The sequence below is a fragment of the Crotalus tigris genome, unplaced genomic scaffold, assembly GCF_016545835.1.
Source record: "Crotalus tigris isolate CLP2741 ecotype Arizona unplaced genomic scaffold, ASM1654583v1 scf7180000017536.10889498, whole genome shotgun sequence".
Lineage (NCBI taxonomy): Eukaryota > Metazoa > Chordata > Lepidosauria > Squamata > Viperidae > Crotalus > Crotalus tigris.
Window position 1 is genome coordinate 10,383,996 of NW_024096460.1, and position 23,257 is coordinate 10,407,252.

Here is a 23,257-nt window from a genome sequence, read left to right on the forward strand (position 1 = left end):
CAACTGTGTTTTCCATTGTGCCATCGATCTTTGCACAAATTTTCTGATGTTTCTACTGACTCCTGTTATTTCTAGGCACTTTATTATCCAATCATGTGGCAGAGAGTCAAATGCCTTTTTGTAGTCAATCCATGCCACATTCAGGTTGGTCTTCCTTCTCTTGCAGTTTTCCAAGATCATTTTGTCTATTAGGAGTTGATCTTTTGTTCCTCTGCTATTGGGGCGGTTTCCTTTCTGCTTAGGTGGAAAGAGATTGTTTTCAACTAGATGCTGTTGCCTGCATCAGCTACTACACCAGTTAGTAATTTGAAAGTTGTTGGTAAGCAGGTAATTGGCCTGTAGTTACCTGGTGTTGCCCCTTTTGCTGGATTTTTCATTATTATTATTATTATTATTATTATTATTATTATTATTATTATTATTATTATTATTATTATATTAACAATCCATTCTCTTCAACTGGTGCCAACTGGGTAGATAACACTCCTGTTTCCAAGGAGTCATCCAGGTCACGGTTGCTCCAAAGGTACTTTTTTCAAAAGGCAACTGGACTTTGTTTTTCCTTGAAGACTGTCAGAACTGAAGAAGCTTCTTGGATGAGAAGGGAAATATCTTCCAGGACAAACAAGGTCCAGTTCACTTTTGAAGAAGCACCTTTGGGACTTGTCCATCCTTTGTGAAGTTCAGAGTTTATGGAGGAGTTTCTCCAACAGCACCATGATTTCATTCCTCTTGTTCCTAGGTGGTCCATTACCAAACAGTTGGAGATACAGTGTCCTCTCCACGGGAACCCTGCAGATGGTTCAAGTGTCCCTTCATGATCAAGGCCACTACGAGTGCCATGCCATCAATGCAGTTGGAGCCCAGAGATTTTCCGTGAGCCTCAAGGTCACCCCACGTGGTAAGCGCATACACAAAATTCTTGCCGATCTTGTCTTCCCCATCCGGTTGACTTCCTTCCGCCCTTGAACCCGGTCTTCCCAAATCTAGTGTTCTCCAGAAGGTTTGAAGTTCAACGCTCATGGCCAACCCATCTGGAAGACACACCTTCCCTTAATTTCTGTTCCCCATGAAATACAGAATACAGTGTAACAGAGTTGGGAGGGGCCTCAGAGGTCATCTAGTCCAATCCCCTGCTCAAGCAGGAGAACCTACAGTGATGGCGAGCCTTTTAGAGACCGAGTGCCCAAACTGCAACCCAAACTCACTTATGTATTGTCGGGTGCCGAATGGGCGTGGCCCATTGGATGGGCGTGGCTGCCATGGTAACGGCAGACTGGGTGGGACTAAAAAGTTCAATCAATCAATTCCAACTTTGTGAGATCTTTTTTTCCCCCCGCAAGAAGTTGAAATTGATTGATTGACTGAACCTTCTTTTTTTGCACACGGCAGTGGAGGCCTAAAGCGAAAAGATCTTATAGAACCCAACTTAAAGCCTAGGACTGGGGTGATGGCGTGCGTGCTCACAGAGAGGGCTCTGTGGCACGTGTGCCATGGGTTCGCCATCACAGACCTACACCGTTTCAGACAAACGACTGTCCAATCTCTTCCTAAAAACCTCCAGTCATGGAGCACCCGCAACTTTTGGTGGCAAGTCATTCCACTAGCTCAGTGGTTCTCAACCTGTGGGTCGGGGTCGAACGACCATTTCACGGGGGTCGCCAAACAACGCAGTCCGCCATTTTTTCCCCCTTTTCCTTAGCTGTGCTACTCCCTTTTATTCTATTGGCTTTTGAAAGCCAATAGAATAGACTCTCTTGAATAGAGTCTAATTCTATTGGCTTTCAAAAGCCAATAGGAATTGTCCAGGCTGTCTCTGCCCTGCTGAGCCGGCCAAAAGTCCCATTCTGCAAACGGTGCTGCACTGGTTGAGTAGTCCTCGACTTACGACCGGTTGAGTAGTCCTCAACTTACAACCGGTTGGGGGTTGCGGCATTAAAAAGGTTGAGAACCACTGCACTAGCTAAACCGTGATACCGTGCTTTCGCCCCCCCACTCCCCACCCCTTTGTCTTTCCTAAACAGTTATGCCTGTATTTCTTCATCCACCTCAAGATACCATTGCAGAAGTCGGGCAAGACATTGAGATCCCTTGTACCGCTCACGGGGATCCACAGCCAACGATAACGTGGGCGAAGGTCTGATGGTTTATCACTTAGTACAAGCAAGAATGCCTTTTGTGTAAAGGTGGGGAACACTGGGTGTGGGCTACTGATGTGAAATGGGCAGCCTTATTTTGAAGGCGGAAAGAAAATTCTCTTTGCCTTTGTATTGCATTTATTTCATTTATATCCTGCCTTCCTTATATTGCTTTTATAAACAACTCGAGGCGGCAAACATACGTGATCCTCCTTCTTCACTCTATTATTTCCACAACAACAATAACAACAACCCTGTGAAGTGGGTTGGGCTGAGGGAGAAGAATTGGCCCAAAATCATTGTGCCTGAGGCGGGACTAAAATCACAAGTCTCCTGTGATTGGCCCAAAGTCATTCATGGCTGAGGCGGGACTAGAACTCAAAAGTCTCCTGTGATTGGCCCAAAGTCATTCATGCCTGAGGTGGGATTAGAACTCATGTTCTCCTGGTTTCTAGTCTGGTACCTTCAGAAAAACTAGCTGGGGAATTCTGGGAGCTGAAGTCCACACATCTTACAGCTGTTGAGGTTGAGAAACTCTGATAAAAAGAGAAATATTTTGAGGCTTCTTGAATGTTACAATGCCTTTGGTGACATCTAGTGGTCACATCCAGAAAACACAATTGCCAGCTTGTCAGGGCTGCATGACCTGGCTGTTTTAAGGTGGCTGCTTTGAATAAAATAGAGCTGGAAGGGACCTTGGAGGTCCTCTAGTCCAGCCCCCTGCTCAAGCAGGAGAATGTACACCATCTCAGACAGGTGACTGTCTAGTCTCTTCTTAAAAACCTCGTGATGGAGCACCCACAATGTCTGAAGGCAAGCTGTTCCACAGGTTAATTGTCCTCACTGTTAGGAAATTTCTCCTTAATTCCAGGTTGCTTCTCTCTTTGGTCAGTTTCCAACCATTGTTTCTTGTCCTGCCCTCTGGTGCTTTGGAGAATAATTTGATCCCCTCTTCTTTGTGCTGGCCCTATTTCAGTTTAATGACACTTCTAGTCCAACCCCCTGCTTAGGCAGGAAACCCTACACCATTTCCGACAAATGGCTGTCCAGTCTCTTCTTAAAAACCTCCAGTGCTGGAGCATTCACTGCTTCTGGAGGCAGGTTGTTCCACTGGTTAATTGTTCTAAATGTCAGGAAATTCCTCCTTAGTTCTAGGTTGCTTCTCTCCTTGATTAGTTTCCATCCGTTGCTTCTTGTCCTGCCTTCAGGCACTTTGGAGAATAGCTTGACTGCCTCTTCTTTGGAGCAGCCCCTGAGATATCATGTACCCCCCCCCCCGCTATCATGTCCCCCCTCGTCCTTCTCGTCATTAAACTAGACATACCCAATTGCAGAAACTGTTCTTCATGTGTTTCGTCCTCCAGTCCCCTAATCATCTTTGTTGCTCTTCTCTGTACTCTTTCTAGAGTCTCAGCATTAGCATCATTTCATTTAATGACTGTTCAAAGCTACAACGGCACTGAAAAAAAGTGACTTATGACCATTTTCACGCTGACAACCATTGCAGCATCCCCCTGGTCACGTGATCAAAATTTGGGCACTTGGCAACTGGTTCACATTTACAATGTCATCATGTGATCTCCTTTTGTGACCTTCTGACAAGCAAAGTCAAGGGGGGGGGAAGCCAGACTTACTTAACAACCGTGTGTCTAACTTAACAACTGCAGTGATTCACTTAACAACTGTGGCAAGAAAGGTCGTAAAATGGGACAAAACTCACTTTAATAAGTGTCTGGCTTAACCAGAGAAATTTTGGGCTGAGTTGTCGTAAGTCGAGCATTACCTGTATTTACAATATAGATAGTCCTATAATGCAGGGCTTTTCAACCCGTGGTACGGGTAACACCTGTGGTACATTGGCACCTGGCAGGTGGTACACGACCATCCTAGAAAAGTGGTAGCAGGGGAGGGGAATGAGCTGAACCGGTGGCAGCACCGCACAAGCCTGAGCGAGAGATGGCTGGAGCTACAGGGCTGTCAGGGCTCAGCGGAAGCGCCAGGATCAGTGCTGCTTTCCAGCTGATCAGTGCTTCTTCGGGATTGTCAGGGCTCAGCAGATGCGCCAGGATCAGTGCCAGGTTCCAGCTGGAGCTCGGCGCTGATCCTGGTGCTTCTGCTGAGCCCAGAAGAAGCGCCAATCAGCTGGAATGTTGCAGCCTCTCCAGGGTCTTGTGATTTACATTCAGATGTTTGGCAACTGATTCATATTTATGACAGTCCCAGTGTCCCAGGGTCATGTGAAGTGACCAAAACCTGCTGCAACCACCCAGCAGATGGGGGGAATAAAAACCAAACACCCTCCCACCCCACCCCCGCTGCCAATCCTCAACAGAAATGCTCACAACAATGAAAACCTCGGGCAGGAGGAAGAGCGCTGCCGGGTGGGCAGGCAGGTGTCTTGCTCGGCTGTGGCTTGGGGGGCACTTTTTTCAGTGCCATTGTAACTTTGAACAGTCACTAAGCAAACTGTTGTAAGTCGAGGACTACCTGTACTTTATCACTTTTTTCCTTTTTTTTTTTGTCATCAAGTTTTTGACACCTTGCTAGGCGACTGGTGGTCCTCGGATGTTGCCATATGCTAAAAGTGGTACAATGGGTGAGAAGGTTGAAAAGCCCTGCTATAATGCAATAAAAAAAAATTTAAGGTGGTGGTTCTAGTTGCAGACACCCTTTTGTTTTTTGCTGACCTTCTTGGTGGTTTACTGTGAACACGATTGTGGTCTCCCCGCCAAAGAGAATTCTATTCACGCTCCAGATTCTTTTTTCTTTTCTGCACCAGGACAGGATTCAGATCACAGAGAGTGGCAAGTTCCACATCAGCCAGGAAGGCACTTTATCCATCCGAGATTTGGGACTGGCAGACCAAGGAAGATACGAATGTACAGCCAGGAGTAGCTCTGGGTTTATAACCAGTGCCATGCAGCTAACCATCATCGGTAAGAGAAACAGAGACATTCTTCGTTCAGAATGGATTTTATTTCATTTTTGCATAGAATGGAAGGTAGGAAGGAGACTTCTAACATTCTGCCAGGGAGACAGTGTCAAAATGTTAAGAAGGTGGGCAACAATGGAACTGAAGTCCCGGCTTTTTTTTACACATGTTGTAAATGATGTGCATAAAAAGAGGAGGGGCTTTGATTGTACGATTGTGGCTGCCATCTTGACTTTTTTGACCCCCATGGCAAATCTGCTCCCTACCCAATACTCTGCCTCCTTCGTATCATCCCAGACAGGTGTCTGTCCTCCTCTTCTCTCCTTCTACCTTTTTAACTTAATACTCTGCTTTATGCTGACTTAATCTACTGTGTGTTATAATCATGCATTGTACACCACTTGCACATTTGTAATAATGGGAAGCATTAAAATGGCAGCTATTTTTAAGAGACCCGGCAGCTATATCTAAGGATGCAGGTTGAAATTTCCAGGCTAAATAAAGGTAGAATACAGGTAAGTCCTTGACTTACAACTGTTCATTTAGTGACCATTTGAGGTTACAACGGCACTGAAAAAAGTGACATGACAGTTTTTGACAATTATGACTGTTGCAGCATCCCCAGGGTCATGTGATTTACATTCAGATGCTTGGCAACTGGCTCATATTTATGACGATTGCAGTGTCCCAGGGTCATGTGATCCCCTTTTGCGACCTTGTGACAAGCAAAGTCCAGATTCACTTAACAACTGTGTTACTCACTTAACCACTGCAGTGATTCACTTAACAACTGTGGCAAGAAAGGTCGTAAAATGGAGCAAAGGTCACTTAACTCTCTCACTTAGCAACAGAACTTTTGGGCTCAATTGTGGTCGCAACTTGAGGATTGCCTGTATGTTAATTCTGAAATAAACAGCATTTGCTGAGTCTTCCTTCCTTCCTTCCTTCCTTCCTTCCTTCCTTCCTTCCTTCCTTCCTTCCTTCCTTCCTTCCTTCCTTCCTTTCTTTCTTTCTTTTTCCTTTATTTCTCTTTCTTTCTTTCTTTCTTTCTTTCTTTCTTTCTTTCTTTCTTTCTTTCTTTCTTTCTTTCCTTATTTATTAATTAATTGATTTATATGCCACTGATCTCATTCTGAAAAATGACAGTGGGTGGCTGATGAGGATCAAATCCATCTGACCAAACAAGTGACACAAAATGTTGATGTTGCCAGCAGGTCTGAAAGAGGCAAAAATCATGGCATGACAACACAACTGCATGATTCTGCTTTTGTTAGTTTGACAAAAGAACAACACAGGCTGTGGATACCCATGTCTGAAATGCAGGTGCTGAAGGAAATTGATGCATATGCTTTGGTGCTACAAAAGTATATTGGTGCAAATGCTTTTAAAGAATAAGTAGAGGTAGCAACCCGAATTTGGATTGCTAACTTTGTTGCTAAGCAAAGTTGCTAACTTTGTGCAGTCGCTAAGCAGAAAACCAGATGGCCACAACAGATTTATGACAGCATTTCCCATTCAGTCAGAATAACAGAATAATAGAGTTGGAAGGGAACTTGGAGGTCTTCTAGTCCAGAGCTTTTCAACCAGTGGTACGGGTACCACCTGTGGTACATTGGTACCTGGCAGGTGGTACGCGACCATCCTAGAAAAGTGGTAGCGGGGGAGGGGAATGAGCTGAACCGGTGGCAGCACCGCACAAGCCTGAGCGAGAGACGGCTGGAGCTGCAGGGCTGTCAGGGCTCAATGGAAGAACCAGGATCAATGCCAGGCTCCAGCTGGAGCTCAGCACTGATCCTGGTGCTTCTTATGAGCCCAGAAGAAGCGCCGATCAGCTGGAATGTTGCAGCATCTCCAGGATCTTATGATTTACATTCAAATGCTTGGCAACTGATTCATATCTATGACGGTCACAGTGTCTCAGGGTCTTGTGAAGTGACCCAAACCTGCTGCAACCACCCAGCAGATGGGGGGAATAAAAACCAAACACCCCCCCCACCCCACCCCCACTGCCAATCCTCAACAGAAACAAAACAATGAAAACCTCGGACAGAAGGAAGAGCGCCGCCGGGTGGGCAGGCAGGTGTTTTGCTCGGCTGTGGCTTGGGGGGCACTTTTTTCAGTGCCACTGCAACTTCAAACAGTCACTAAGCAAACTGTTGTAAGACGAGGACTACCTGTACTTTATCATTTTTTTCCTTTTTTTTTTTTTTTTGGTCATCAAGTTTTTGACACCTTGCTAGGCGACTAGTGGTCCTCGGATGTTGCCATATCCTAAAAGTGGTACAATGGGTGAAAAGGTTGAAAAGCCCTGATCTAGTCCAACCCCCTGTTCAAGCAGGAAACCCTATACCAGGGGTAGGTAACCTTGGCTCTTTTATGATTCATGGACTTCAACTCCCAGAATTCCTGAGCCAGCCACGCTGAGGGAAAAGGGAGAGATTTCCAAGCTGAGCCATGCTGGCTGAGGAATTCTGGGAGTTGAAGTCCACGAGTCATAAAAGAGCCAAAGTTGCCCACCCCTGCCCTATACCATTTCAGACAGATGGTTGTCCAATCTCTTCTTTAAAACCTCCAGTGATGGAGCACCCACAGCTTCTGGAGGCAGGTTGTTCCACTGGTTAATTGTTCTAACTGTCAGGAAATTTCTCCTTAATTCTCTCTTTGATTACTTTCCTTCCATTGCTTCTTGTCCTGCCTTCAGGTCCTTTGGAAAATAAGTTGACCTCCTCCTCTTTATGGTAGCCCCTCAAATATTGGAAGACTACTATCATGACTCCCTTAGTCCTTCTTTTCATGAAACTTGACATTTCCAATTCCTGCAACCGTTCTTTATTTGTTTTAGCCTAATCATCTTTGTTGCTCTTCTCTGCACACTTACTAGAGTCTCAACATCTTTAAGTGAGTCCCTGAAGTCATTGTGAAAGATCACGTGAACACAAATTACAGTTTTACTGTAATTGTCATCATTTTACTGTAATGCTGCGTTGGCTGTAAATGCAAGAATTGGTTGCAAAGTTGATTTTATTCAACTGTTGTATCTTAAGAAGACAGAACTCTTGGAATAGCTCTTCCAACAGGAATCCTTTATTAAGAGAAAATGGTTGCAGGCATGCTAGACAGGACTTGGGGTTCAAGCTCTCCCATTCAAGGTTTTAAGGGGTTCCCCAGTAGTCCCACCCAATCAACCCCCCTTCCAGTGATAGTTTCAAGTATCACAATTCCATCCCCTTTCTTCTTCCGTCTGGATGGAGACTTCAGATAACTACATGAAAGGCAATTACTCTTCTTTGATATGTTAAAGCTTAGAGGCCACAATAAACACACATTCAGTCCTTTGAAGTGTGCTGAAGGAAGTGAGGGCCATAAAGCCCCTTTGCTCTCCCCCTTTTCTCCCTCTTATGGCAGAATCCAGAGAAGGCAGAATTGGGAGTTTCTATGTTTGATAATTAAAGATGAAATATAATTGGATTCTGACATCCGGCCCCTCTTAACAATAAGAGAGATCCACCTGAAAGAAAACACAAGTAAAAAATTTAGTTAGGCTTGTTAGGATACTCTGTGTGAAACTTCTTCAATAGCTTCGGGGCTCTGACGTGACGTTTATGGACCCACTCATTTTGTGAGGCAGGGAGGTGTTTCCAGGCAACTAGGTACTGAGTTGTTCCACGATATCTCCTAGAGTCAAGGATCTCTTTTATTTCGAAGTGTTGTTCCCCCTCCACCATGATTGGAGGTGGTGGGGGGGGGATTTTTGGCCGTAGAGGTGACTGATGCTCTCTTTTCAGCAAGCTGCAATGAAAAATTGGGTGTATTTGCCTGAGGTTTTTGGGTAATTCTAATTCTACTGTTACTGGATTTATGATCCTTTTAATTGGAAAAGGTCCTATATATTTTGGTCCAAGTTTTTTACAGGGCTGTAGGGACTTTAGGTATTTTGTAGATAAGTACACCATTTCTCCTATAATGAATGGTGTAGGCTCAACCCTTTTTTTATCGGCTTGTGCTTTGTATGCCCGCCTAGCTTCATCTAGTGATTTTCTGACTATTGGCCAGGTGTTTTGTAGGTTTTCCATCCATTCTTTCAGTGAAGGGATCGTTGGTTCTTTTGGGGTTAACTCTGGCATAGGGTTGAAACTTTGGCCGTTGGCTATTTGAAAAGGAGTGTAGCCTGTGCTGGAGTGGACTGCATTATTGTAGGCAACTTCTGCAAAAGGAAGTAAGTCCGTCCAATCACTCTGTTGGAAATTTAAAAAACATCTCAAATATTGCTCAAGTACCGACTGGCAGCGTTCCGCTTGTCCATCTGTCTGAGGGTGATGGCTAGATGTCAGTCCCTGAGTGGTCCCTAAGAGGGATAAAAATTCCTTCCAAAATGTAGACGTAAATTGCACTCCCCTATCAGAGATGATGCGTTGGGGTGCCCCGTGCAATCTGTAAATGTGCTGGATAAAAAGTTTTGCTAAGGCCTTTGCAGTGGGAATTTTTTGGCAAGGGATAAAGTGCACCTGTTTGGAAAATAGGTCCGTGACTGTCCAGATAACAGTATTCCCATTGCTTTCAGGCAATTCCACTATAAAATCCATGGCTATTTCCCTCCAGGGGGCTGAGGGACTTGCCACTGGTTGTAACAGCCCTGGCGATTTCCCTTGCAACCTCTTTGCTGATGCACAGGTTGGGCAGCTGGCAACATAACTTTCTATGTCCTTTTTTATTGATGGCCACCAAAATTGCCGTTTAATTAAGTGTAAAGTTTTTACAAATCCAAAATGCCCTGCTGATTTTGTGTCATGGCAAAGTTGCATGAAAGTTAGTCTTTGAGTTGTTGGTATATATAACTTTTCCCCTACCCAAGGCAATCCGTCTCTCATTGTGCACACATGTTTGTTTTTCTGGAACCAATCATCTGTTTCCAAACTTTTTCTGAATTCAATCCCAGTTTGGCTGTCCAGTTGTGGTTTTATTTTGGCTTGGGTTCTTGTGGTTACTGGCGCTGCCAGTTGTGATTCTGCCATTATTGGTCTAGAGTCTGTGGTTCGTGCGCTGTTATATTGGGGCATGCGAGATAGTGCATCTGCCAGGAAGTTCTTTCTTCCTGGTAAATGTTTGAGCTTAAATTGGAATTGGTGAAAATGCTGGGACCAGCGGGCTTGTTTGGGATTGAGTTTCCTGGAAGTTTTCAGGGCTTCTAAATTTTTGTGATCAGTCCATACCTGGAAGGGGATTTTGTTGCCTTCCAGGAACTGTCGCCACGTGAGTAATGCCCAACGTATCCCATAAGCCTCCTTCTCCCATACGGGCCAGCGCTGTTCTGTTTCCGTGAGTTTCTTAGATGTATATGCACAGGGTTGCAATACTGCATCATCATTTTCTTGTAATAGCACAGCCCCCACTGCCACATCACTTGCATCTGCCTGTATTATGAAGGGCTTGTCCATATCTGGGTGCCTTAGTACTGGTTCGGCAGAAAAAAGTCTCTTTAGTCTCTCAAACGCTGCTTGGCACTCCATTGTCCATGTTAGTGGCTGGCTAGGTTTTACTGAGGATGTTCCCTTCGTTTTTAGTAAGTTGGTGAGGGGCAAGGCTATCTGTGCAAATGAGGGGATGAATTGGCGGTAAAAATTTGCAAAGCCCAGGAAACTTTGTAGTTGCTTTCTTGTGCGGGGTGGTGCCCATTCTAATACTGCTCTGACCTTCTCTGGGTCCATTTCAATGCCCTGTGGGGATATGCGATAGCCTAGGTAGTCTATCCTTTCCTGGTGGAATTCGCATTTTGAGAGTTTGGCATATAGGTGAGCGGCTCGCAGCTTCTTTAAAACCGCTCTGACAAGTTTGACGTGTTCTTCTTTTGTTTCGGTAAAGATAAGAATGTCGTCCAAGTAAACAAGGACCCCCTTAAACAGGTGCTCCCTTAGAACGTCATTGATTAATTGCATAAAGACTGCAGGGCCCCCTTGTAATCCAAATGGCAAGACTTTGAATTGATAGCACCCCATGGGGCAGTTAAATGCAGTCTTCCATTCGTCCCCTTCCTTGATTCTTACTCGATAGTAAGCTTCCCTTAAGTCTAGTTTAGAAAAAATTTTCCCTTTCGATAGGTGTGACAGCATGTCTTTCATGAGGGGCAGCGGGTATAGGTTGCTTTCACTGATTGTGTTCAGGGCCCTATAATCCACGCATAAACGTAAAGAGCCATCCTTCTTCTCTCTAAAAAGGACCGGGGCAGCCACTTTAGGCTTAGCTGGTTCAATGAAACCTCTCTCCAGGTTTTTTTTTATAAATCTTTCCATTTCCTCCTTCTCCTTTGGGCTCATGGAGTATAATCTGGGTTTCGGGAGTTTTGCCCCAGGCTTGAATTCAATGGTACAGTCTGTGGGTCGGTGGGGGGGAAGCTCATTCGCCCTCTCCTCACTGAAGACTTCAGCAAGGTCCCTATATTCCTCTGGTATTTCTGTTAATCTTTTTTCCTCTCCTATGGATGCTTTTTCTATTCTTGATTCTGGTAGCCTCCCTTGGGGTTTTAAGTCCATAGGGTCCCCCTTCGGGAATTTGATTTCTGTCGTCCTCCAATTTACCCAGGGGTTCCATTTTTTCAACCATTCCATCCCTAGAATCATTGGGCATTCCATACCTGGGGTCACCACAAACGTTAAGTCCTCTTCATGGTTGCCAGGGAGAGGTGTATTGGCAGAGTGGCTAGGGTAGCTGGCACCCCCCCTGCTATGGATCCATCTAGCTGGCCAAATGAGATTGGTTGTTCCAGTCTCCTGGATGGGATGCCCAGATTCCCCACTAGTGTTGGGCTAATGAGGCAGCGGGTGCAGCCAGAGTCTATTAAGGCTTTCACCTTCACAGCTTCGGGCATGGGGGGGATTAATATAGTCACTGTTTTGAAGATGGGTGTGATGCGTCCACTTACCAGGGGTTCGCCTTCCGAGCTGTCATCTGAGGCATCCACCGTCCCTGTGGTGTAGGCTGGAGTTCTTTCCCCTTGGTGAGCAGAGGTGGGGTTTTCTGCAATTTCCATCATTTTCATGGCTGTTTCTTTTGGCTTAGCTGAATACCCTCTGGGTTTGTTGATTGGGGATCTGTCTGGGTTGTGCTGGGGGGCCTTTGAGCGGCATTCTACAGCTCGATGCCCTTCTCTTCCGCACTTGAAACACCCCATCTGCTTCTTGGCTGTATCCGATGATTTCACCGGTTGGTGTGTCAGCTCAGGCGGGGGGCGGCTCCATTGTTTTCCTCGGCGATGCCTCTTCAATATGTCGATCTCTGCTTCCTCTGCCAAGACGTACCATTCCTCAAGTCGATGTGGGTCTCCTCGGGGCAGGCAAGCATCATATAGATCATAGTTTAGTCCGTCTTTGAAACGGCCAAGGAGGATGTCTTCTGGCCAATTCAGTTTGCTGGCAATGGCTCGGAATTCTTGTGTATACTCAGCCACTGGGCGTTTGCCCTGCCTCATCGTTGTTATTCTTTCACGGGCTTTGCGATCAGCCAGGGGGTCTTCAAATCGTCTTCTCAACGAGGACATGAAACGGTTGAAGTTACTGAGTTCTGGGGCATTGGAGTCATGCAGGTTCACCACCCAATCTGCAGCTGGTCCATCCAGGGCAGATTGCACGATCCGGATGCGGGCTTTGTCGCTGGGGATGTCCTGCCCATATTCCTCCATGTAGCTGAGGACTTGGGTTAGGAAAAACCCCAAGCGTGTTGGCTCCCCTTTGAATTTCACCTCCAACGGTGGACGTCTTGGACTGGATCGGTGCCTCCATTGTGGGTGGTAGTGTCTTCCGTCCAGATTTCCATCTGTGGTCCGGTAGGGGGTGGGAGCTCCTGGATCAGTAAATGTCCCTGGGGTTGCAGGTTCCACGTCCCCCTCGGTGTCTCTCCCTTTGTGGCTCCAGGAACTGGGGCGGGCGTAGGGCTCAGGAATCTCCTCTCCTAGGGAGCTGAGAGTTCTCTTCATCAGGTCAATAGCTTTCTCTAGGATCCAGTCTGAGTACGGCATACAGCTTCCTCCCTCTTCACTTGCGTGCAGGGATTTCTCCATCTCCTGCTTCCATTCTGGTTGCTTGGTCCCCCGTCTCAGGGTCACTTTTCTTGATTCCTTTCCCCACTCGCTTTTCTTTCCAACGCCCATCGACCAGCTAGGCTTGTGGTCCTGTGTCTCCACCACTTCTTCTTCTGAGAAATCTGGCCTCTCGGATCCCAACATCTGGCAAGGTTCCAACTGGGTCAGCGGCTCTCCTTCCAGGGAGGTTTCTCCCTCTCTTGCTTCGTTGTCTGACATGGTAAATTTTTGCAAAATCCCCCGGCAAGGGTCTACCTTCCAGGTGGATTAATTTTGCAAGTCCTGTCTAATGTGAGGACCCACCCCACTTTGCATCTTAAGAAGACAGAACTCTTGGAATAAGTCTTCCAACAGGAATCCTTTATTAAGAGAAAATGGTTGCAGGCATGCTAGACAGGACTTGGGGTTCAAGCTCTTCCATTCAAGGTTTTAAGGGGTTCCCCAGTAGTCCCACCCAATCAACCCCCCTTCCAGTGATAGTTTCAAGTATCACAATTCCATCCCCTTTCTTCTTCCGTCTGGATGGAGACTTCAGATAACTACATGAAAGGCAATTACTCTTCTGTGATCTGTTAAAGCTTAGAGGCCACAATAAACACACATTCAGTCCTTTGAAGTGTGCTGAAGGAAGTGAGGGCCATAAAGCCCCTTTGATCTCCCCCTTTTCTCCCTCTTATGGCAGAATCCAGAGAAGGCAGAATTGGGAGTTTCTATGTTTGATAATTAAAGATGAAATATAATTGGATTCTGACACTTCTGGCTCTCCTCAGGGCTGTGTCCTAAGTCCACTGCTAGTCACGCTGTTGACCCATGACTGTTGTGCTAGGTTTGCCGCCAACCATATTGTGAAGTATGTGAACGATACAACAGTAGTGGGCCTTATTCAAAATGACAGTGAGGGTGCGTACCTCAAGGAGATTGAGGGTTTGGTGAACTGATGTAAGAAAAATAGCCTAGTTTTAAACACTGGAAAAACCAAAGTAATCATTGTCAATTTCAGAAAAGGCAGGCACAGCCACACACCTCTGTGTATTAATAGTTCTCCTGTGGAGATGGTTACAAGCATCAAATTCCTGCGTGTGCAGTTAACAAGTAGGCTGGCTTGGTTGCTCAACAGCGAGACACTGGTGAAGCGGGCACAGCAGTGCCTGCATTTTCTGCGTCGCGTGAGAAAAGCACATCTTCCTTCCCCTGTCCTGACCACTTTCTACGGAGGGATGATCGAGAGCATCCTGTCATACAGCATCACAATCTGGTTTGGAAGCATCACTGCTTCAGACAGGAAGGCGGTGCAGAGAGTGGTGAGGATGGCAGGAAAGATCATTGGCCGTTCCCTCCCTTCCATCCAGGACATAGCACAGAAGCGCTGCTTGAGCAGGGTCCGTAAGATTATCTGGGACACTACCCATCCTCTCCACGATCTGTTTTCCTTGTTAGCTTCTGGGAGGAGGGAGCTCCATGGCATCCAAAGCAGAACAATCCAGATTCAGTCATAGTTTCATTCCATACAGTATCCACCTTGTGAACTCTAAAGCTTCCTTCTTCCGTTATGTATTCAAGATGGACAGTGAATAATATTTATACGTTACTTATATGTAAGAATGTAGGTTTATACACATGTTTAAATGTGTGTTATGTTTGTGTACACTTTGAGAGCAAGCAACTAAATTTCATTTTTAATGTGTGCCAATGTGCCCACAGTAAAAAATGACAATAAAGGTTACCTATCTCTCTATCTCTCTACCTACCTACCTGCCTGCCTGCCTGCTTGCCTGTCAGTCAGTCAGTCAGTCAGCAAGGTGTATCTGCATTACCTACAAGCTGTTGAGAGTTATTTATTTATTTATTTATGAGACTTATATACCGCTTTAAGTGCAAGCACTCTCTAAGCGGTGTACACCAGTAAGCAATGTATATATATATTTACATTGCCCCAACAATCTGGGTCCTCATTTTACCTACCTCGGAAGGATGGAAGGCTGAGTCAACCTTGAGCCGGTGAGATTTGAACCACTGACCTGCTGAACATAGTCAGCTAAAGTGGCCTGCAGTACTGCACTCTAACTGCTGCGCCAGTCATGGTAGTAAAATGAGAACTTCCTTAGTTTTAATGAATCTTTTAAACTGATTACGTTTTTATTCTTTTCTTTTTCGTACCGGGGTGGTGCTAAAACAAAGCCACGAACATCAGAAGGAGCGGTGATACCTTTGTAGCCACCTCCATCCAGGAAGCCATCAGCAGTGTGGATTTCGCCATCAATTCGACACGCACTGAACTGTTCAGCAAGTAAGCCTATCAAGAAATTTATTCACATTTAATGAGATTTGTTGCCATGCTGAACATCAGGGGGATGCAACAGGTAACAATCAACCATGGAGTCCTTGGTGCTCTCTGAGCTTGGTTGTTTTCTTGCAGACATTTCCATACCCAACTAGATAACGTCATCAGTGCTTAAAGGGTATGAAGTTTGGTCTCTGTTTATATACAATTGGTTTGCTCTGCCAGTGCTGGTGGGAGTGATAATGATGATGATGATGATGATAATAATAATAATAATAATAATGATGATGATGATGATGATGATGATGATGATGATGATGATGATGTTGGAAGGGATCTTGGAGGTCATCTAGTCCAACCCCCTGCTCAGGCAGGAAACCCTATACCATTTTGGACAAATGGCTGTCCAGTTTCTTCTTAAAAACTTCCAGTGTTGGAGCATTCACCGCTTCTGGAGGCAGGTTGTTCCAATGGTTAATTGTTCTAACTGTCAGGAAGTTTCTCCTTAGTTCTAGGTTGCTTCTCTCCTTGATGAGTTTCCATCCGTTGCTTCTTGTCCTGCCTTCAGGCGCTTTGGAGAAGAGCTTGACTCCCTCTTCTTTGGGGCAGTCCCTGAGATACTGGAAGGCTGCTATCATGTCCCACCTTGTTCTTCTCTTCATTAAACTAGACACTCCCAATTCCAGCAACCGTTCCTTATATGTTTTAGCCTCCAGTCCCCTAATCATCTTTGTTGCTCTTCTCTGTACTCTTTTTAGAGTCTCAACATCTTTCTGTTAGTCTTCTGCCTGTCTCTCCTACATAGTGGCTGTTAGTCCCTTCCAGCACTGGTGATGTTACCTAGTTGGGTAATGAAATGTCTACAAGCAAATAACCAAGCTCAGAGAGCACCAAGGACACCACAGTCCTCCTTCTCCTGCTCTCCTTCTCTGTCTCCTTCTTTTCCTTCTTATCTCTGCAAACGTCAACCCCTTCCAGCACTGATGATGTTACCTAGCTGGGTAATGAAACGTCTGCAAGAAAACAACTAAGTTCAGAGAGCGCCAATGATTCCACAGTTGAACACTGAACTCTCTTCTATTGGTAACAATCAACCAGACAGGAATTTAATTGGGGGAAAATATTACAATACAGAAATTGAGGTTTGCAAGATACGATGAGCTACTAAAAGAGTCACATTCTGTTCCTCCCAAACAGGAGACCCAAAACACCGAATGAACTGCTGGCCCTTTTCCGATATCCACGGGACCCCTACACCATCGAGACAGCTCGGGCTGGAGAAATCTTTGAAAGAACCTTGCAGCTCATTCAGGATCACGTGCAGCAAGGATTATTCGTGGACATGAATGGAACAGGTATAATGCGAAATACTACCCCTGCTTTATTTAGTCTTAAAAAATATATTGCTGGAAAAAATGATTTAGTTTTTTCTTGCTAAGGGGTTAGGAGCAGCCCCAGACCTTCCTGCAAAATTTATTGGGCATTTCCTATATTCTAGGCATCCTCCACTAAAGTCCTAGGCCCGTGGTGGCGAACCTATGGCACGTGTGCCACAGGTAATACACAGAGCCCATTCTGTGGGCACGTGCGCCATCACCCCAGTCCTAGGTCTTCAGCTGGGTTTTATAAAACCTTTTCGCTTTAGGCCTCTGCCGCCGTGTACAAAAAAAAAAAAGTTCAATCAATTTCAACTTCTTGCGGAAAAAAAGTTCTCGCAAACTTTTGATTGAATTTTTTAGTCCCACCCACTTGCTATTACTACCACAGCCACACCCACCTAATGGGCCACGCCTACCCAATGGGCCACACCCACCCAACGGGCTACGTCTACCCAGCACCCGACGATACATACGTGGGTTTTGGGTTGCAGTTTGGGCACCCGGTCTCTAAACAGCTTGCCATCACTGTCCTAGGCTGTTAAATTATCCCACTATGAAATCTGGAAAGCCATTTTTTAAAAAGATAAAATAATTTAATATTGAATGGCTGTGTCCCAAACACCTAGAGACCTAGCACAGATAGTCATTGACTTACAACCTTTCATTTAGTGACCGTTCGAAGTTACAATGTCACGGGAAAAAAAGTGACATCTGACCACATTTCACACAACCGTTGCAGTGTGCCTCCGGTCACGTGACCAAAAATCGGATGCTTGGCATATTGATGACTTTTGCAGTGTCACGTAATCAACTTTTGCAATCTTCTGGCAAGCAAAGTAAATAGGGAAGCCAGATTCACTTAACAACCAAGTCACTAAGTGAACAACAACAGTGATTCATTTAACACCTGTGGCTTGTAAAGGTTGTAAAATGGGGCAAAGCTCACTTAGCAACATAAACTTTGGCTCTGTTGTGGTCATAAGTTGAGGTCTGGAACAGACATAAAGCATCGGGAAAAAGACGGTAGTATCTCATAAACTCACAGAGCCCCGTTGGCAAGGAAGTTGGGAAGAAACATCCCAAACCACTGAAAGAGACGCTGCCTTCCTGATCTCAGAAATTCTCTTCATTAGTGTCCCCCCCCCCCCCCAGACGAGGAACAATGCTGGGTTTGGCAGCAAAGTTAAGCAGATTGCAGGAAAGTAGAAGACTAGAAAGTGGGAGGCCGTGAGTTCAAGTCCCACCTTAGCCATGAAAGTCAGCTGGATGACTTTGAGCCAATCACAAAGAGATTGTGAGTTCTAGTCCCACCTTAGCCATGAAAGCTGGCTGGATGACTTTGGGCCAATCACCAGAAGATAGTGAGTTCTAGTCCCGCCTTAGGCATGAAAGCTGGCTGGATGACTTTGGGCCAATCACTAGGAGACTGTGAGTTCTAGTCCTGCCTTAGGCATGAAATCTGACTGGGTGACTTTAAGCCAATAACAAAGAGATGGTGAGTTCTAGTCCCACCTTAGCCATGAAAGCTGGCTGGATGACTTTGGGCCAATCACCAGAAGATAGTGAGTTCTAGTCCTGCCTTAGGCATGAAAGCCGACTGGGTGACTTTGAGCCAATCACAAAGAGGTGGTGAATTCAAGTCCTGCCTTAGCAATGAAAGTTGGCTGGATGACTTTGAGCCAATCACAAAGAGATGGTGAGTTCAAGTCCCGCCTTAGCCATGAAAGCTGGCTGGATGACTTTGGGCCAATCGCCAGAAGATAGTGAGTTCTAGTCCCGCCTTAGGTATATGAAAGCCAGTTAGGTGACTTTGGCCCAGTCCCTCTCTCTCAATCCAATTCATCTCACTGGGTTGTTGTTGTGGAGTCAATAGGAAGAGGAAGGTGTGTTAAACATGTTCACCACCTTGAGTTATTTGTAAAAATAATAAAGACAGGAAACAAACAAACAAATGTAGCTCATCTATTTTGATTCTAATTCTAACTCCAATCCAGCATTTTATCTTGTCTTGCAGGCTATCGCTACAACGATCTAGTTTCCCCACACTACCTGAACATGATTGCCAACTTATCGGGCTGCTCCGCCCACCGCCGCACCCCCAACTGCTCTGACCTCTGTTTCCATAAGAAGTACCGGACTCACGATGGGTCTTGCAATAACCTCCAGCACCCTATGTGGGGCGCATCCCTCACGGCCTTCCAACGGCTGCTGAAGCCCGCCTATCAAAATGGCTTCAACCTCCCCCGTGGCTTCTCCTTGGTGGAAGATTCCAGGGATCTCCCCCTCCCTCTGCCTCGCTTGGTCTCGACTGCCCTGATTGGCACAGAGACCATCACCCCGGATGACCAGTTCACTCACATGCTGATGCAGTGGGGGCAGTTTCTGGATCACGACTTGGACCAGACAGTGGCTGCGATCAGCATGGCGCGTTTCTCGGATGGGGCGTCATGCAGTCAAGTATGCAGCAATGATCCCCCTTGCTTCTCCATTATGATCCCCAAGAATGACCCCCGGGTACGCCGAGGACGGTGCATGTTCTTTGTGCGTTCCAGCCCTGTGTGCGGCAGCGGGATGACCTCCCTGCTGTTGAACTCCGTCTACCCCCGAGAGCAGATCAACCATCTCACCTCCTTCATCGATGCCTCCAACGTCTACGGCAGCACAGAACAGGAGTCCCACGAACTGCGGGATCTCAGCAACCAGAACGGGCTTCTGAAGTCAGGCCAGGTGGCTCCGAGTTCAGGAAAACCCCTCCTGCCTTTTGCCACCGGACCGCCGACTGAGTGCATGCGGGATGAAAGTGAGAGCCTGGTGCCGTGTTTCTTGGCTGGAGATCACCGAGCCAACGAGCAACTGGGATTGACTTCCATGCACACTCTGTGGTTCCGCGAGCATAACCGGGTGGCCACCCAGCTCCAGGCTTTGAACCCTCACTGGGATGGGGACACCATCTATCATGAGGCTCGCAAGATTGTGGGGGCCCTGATGCAGCACATCACCTACTCCCACTGGCTTCCCAAGATCCTCGGAGAAGCTGGGATGAAGGTCATGGGAGACTACCAAGGCTACGAGCCCACCACCAACGCTGGCATCCTGAATGTTTTTGCCACCGCGGCTTTTCGCTTCGGCCACACCCTCATCCACCCACAACTCTACCGGCTGAATGAAACTTTCCAGACCATCCAGCAAGGCCATGTCCCGCTTCACAAGGCGTTCTTCTCCCCGTTCCGGATCATCCAGGAGGGTGGCATCGATCCCCTTCTGCGTGGGCTCTTTGGGGTCCCTGGGAAAATGCGGGTGCCTTCTGAACTCCTCAATCTGGAGCTGACAGAGAAGCTGTTTTCAATGGTGCACTCGGTCTCCCTAGACCTGGCGGCCATCAATATCCAGAGAGGACGCGATCATGGCATCCCTCCTTATAATGATTTCCGGGTCTTCTGCAACCTCAGCTCTGTTCAGGAGTTTGAGGATCTCAAGAATGAAATTAAAAATCTGGAGATCAGGGAGAAACTCAGAAGGTACAGTGAACATGAACAATTGGTGCTAAAGAAGCCTCCATTTCTTCTCCTCCTTCTCCTTCTCCTTCTCCTCCTCCTCCTTCTCTTTCTCCTTCTCCTCCTCCTCTCCTCCTCCTCCTCCTCCTCCTTCTCCTCCTCCTTCTCCTCCCTCCTTCTCCTTCTCTTTCTCCTTCTCCTTCTCCTTCTCCTCTCCTTCTCCTCCTCCTCCTCCTCCTCTCCTCCTCCTCCTCCTCCTCCTCCTCCTCCTTCTCCTTCTCGTCCTCCTCTCCTTCTCCTTCTCCTTCTCCTTCTCCTCCTCCTCTCCTCCTCCTCCTCCTTCTCTTTCTCCTTCTCGTTCTCCTTCTCCTCTCCTTCTCCTCTCCTTCTCCTCTCCTTCTCCTTCTCGTTCTCCTCCTCCTCCTCCTCCTTCTTCATTCAACTTACAGAGCCACCAATCCCATCTAAGTCACTCTCCTCACAAATAATCCAATAATCAAGATACACATGTCTATAAAAACCATATATCAGTGGTGGTGAACCTATGGCACGCATGCCAGAGGCGGGGCACTCATTGCCCTGTGGGCACACGTGCTGTCGTCCCACCCCGCCACCCCTCCACAGCCCCCTCCTCACTAGCAGCTCCCCCAGAGGAGAGTTGCCCCCGGGCACGGCCCGCACAGAGCAACGCAGCCAAGGACATGGCAGCTGGGCAGCAGGGACCAGATTGTCCTCGTGCCTCGTTGCGTGGAGGTGATGTTGCGGGACGCGGGGCGTTGGCGTCATGGCGCTTCAGGGCCGCCTTGGCGATCTGCGGTGGGCCATGGAGGCGGTGGGTGGCCCTGCAGGTGGGTGGGGTGGGGGTGGAGCAGGGGGCGAGGCAGGTGGAGCAGGGGGCAGAGCAGGCAGGGTGGGGGCCAGCTTTTGGGTAATCGGTCTCTAAAAGGTTCGCCATCAGTGCCATACATAATCAATTTAAAACAGAAAATTTTAATCAGCAGCAGAATCCATTGGACCAATAGCTCAATACAGCTATTCTAAGAGCTCTCCACCATTGCCGAACCCCCAGACAGAGAGGGAGAGCCATGCCTTAATAATAATAATAATAGTAGTAAAGTTGGAAGGGACCTTGGAGGTCATCTAGTCCAACCCCCTGCTCGGGCAGGAAACCCTACACCATTTTGGACAAATGGCTGTCCAGTCTCTTCTTAAAAACTTCCAGTGTTGGAGCATTTACTACTTCTGGAGGCAAGCTGTTCCACTGATTAATTGTTCTCACTGTCAGGAAGTTTCTCCTTAGTTCTAGGTTGCTTCTCTCCTGGATTAGTTTCCACCCGTTGCTTCTTGTCCTGCCTTCAGGTGCTTTGGAAAATAGCTTGATTCCCTCTTCTTTATGTCAGCCCCTGAGATATTGGAATACTGCTATCATGTCCCCCCTTGTCCTTCTCTTCGTTAAACTAGACATACCCAATTCTAGCAACCATTCCTTATATGTTTTAGCCTCAAGTCCCCTAATCATCTTTGTTGCTCTTCTCTGTACTCTTTCTAGAGTCTCAACATCTTTTTTACATCGTGGTGACCAAAACTGGATGCAGTATTCCAAGTGTGGCCTTACCAAGGCATTAAAGAGTGGTATAAATACTTCACGTGATCTTGATTCTATCCCTCTGTTAATGCAGCCTAGCACTGTGTTGGCCTTTTTGGCAGCTGCAGCACACTGCTGGCTCATATTTAAGTGATTGTCTACTAGGACTCCGAGGTCCCTCTGTGGGTCGGGACCCCATTTGGGGTCGAATGACCATTTCACGGGGGTCGCCAAACAACGCAGTCCGCCATTTTTTTCCCCTTTTCCTTAGCTGTGCTACTCCCTTTTGTTCTATTGGCTTTTGAAAGCCAATAGAATAGACTCTCTTAAATAGAGTCTAATTCTATTGGCTTTCAAAAGCCAATAGGAATTGTCCAGGCTGTCTCTGCCCTGCTGAGCCCGCCAAAAGTCCCATTCTGCAAACGGTGCTGCACTGGTTGAGTAGTCCTCGACTTACGACCAGTTGAGTAGTCCTCGACTTACGACCGGTTGGGGGGTCGCAGTATTAAAAAGGTTGAGAACCACTGCCTTAAAGAGTTTTCTAAAGACTGGGAGGATTGGGGACAATCTAAGGTCCAGGTAGATGACATTCCAAAGGATGGGCACCAAGTAGGAAGGGGTCTCTTTCTGAATCCTGCCAGATGACACTTTTTCCTATATGGGAGCCATTCTTACTTGCTTATATGCCATCAAATCATTTACAACTCCTAGCAACCATATACAGTAGTGGCCAAAATTGTGAAAACCTTTTGGGAAAAGTGTACAGTAGAAATGCCACCTTTGGTTAAGTTTCCACCAATTTTTCTTCTAACTTCTTTATAACCATAGCCTTGTTCACTTAATAATACTATTTTATATCGCTTTCTGGGCAACCAGTCAACTCTTTGCACCATTCCTTTAATTTTATTACGTTTTACAAGCTCACTCAATGATAGAATACAAAAAACTCTACCAACTTGATAGCCATCACATAACACACTGACCAATGTCCTCCTCTCAGCTTCAGTACAGGACATCAATCACTGAATCCCACTGTGATCTAATTGGTTCATTGCCGAAGCAAGATGACACCCAATTGGCTCTCTAAACACTCATGCTCGTTGGTTACAATCAGATGAAGGAAAGTTCCCTGATATCAACCTAAGGAAATTGTGCTTCCTTTTTCTGGTTATTTGGCTATACCGTTTCATAGAATACAGTACAGATAATTGAACAAACTTTGTGGCATTACATTCTTGATTAAATTATCTTTCCACTGATATATAATTTTATGGTACTACTCCAAAGAAAAGCGCTGTTATTAGCCATCAAACATCAAAAATACACTTTCCCCAAAAGGTTTCCATAATTTTGGCCACTACTGTAGACAGATCTCCG

The 23,257-nt window shown here is 46.4% G+C and overlaps 1 protein-coding gene across 3 annotated transcripts in view; it reads left to right on the forward strand.

Moving 5' to 3' along the window:
• The window catches only part of LOC120310609 (peroxidasin homolog), a 92,795-nt gene that overhangs the window by 57,731 nt on the left and 11,807 nt on the right, over positions 1-23,257 (forward strand). For all 3 annotated transcript variants that reach the window (XM_039349244.1, XM_039349328.1, XM_039349413.1), the window contains 6 exons: positions 743-901; positions 2,025-2,137; positions 4,918-5,074; positions 15,320-15,428; positions 16,620-16,777; positions 18,816-20,319. In XM_039349244.1, the coding sequence (XP_039205178.1) occupies positions 743-901; positions 2,025-2,137; positions 4,918-5,074; positions 15,320-15,428; positions 16,620-16,777; positions 18,816-20,319 (2,200 nt within the window). The remainder of the gene's footprint in view (positions 1-742; positions 902-2,024; positions 2,138-4,917; positions 5,075-15,319; positions 15,429-16,619; positions 16,778-18,815; positions 20,320-23,257) is intronic.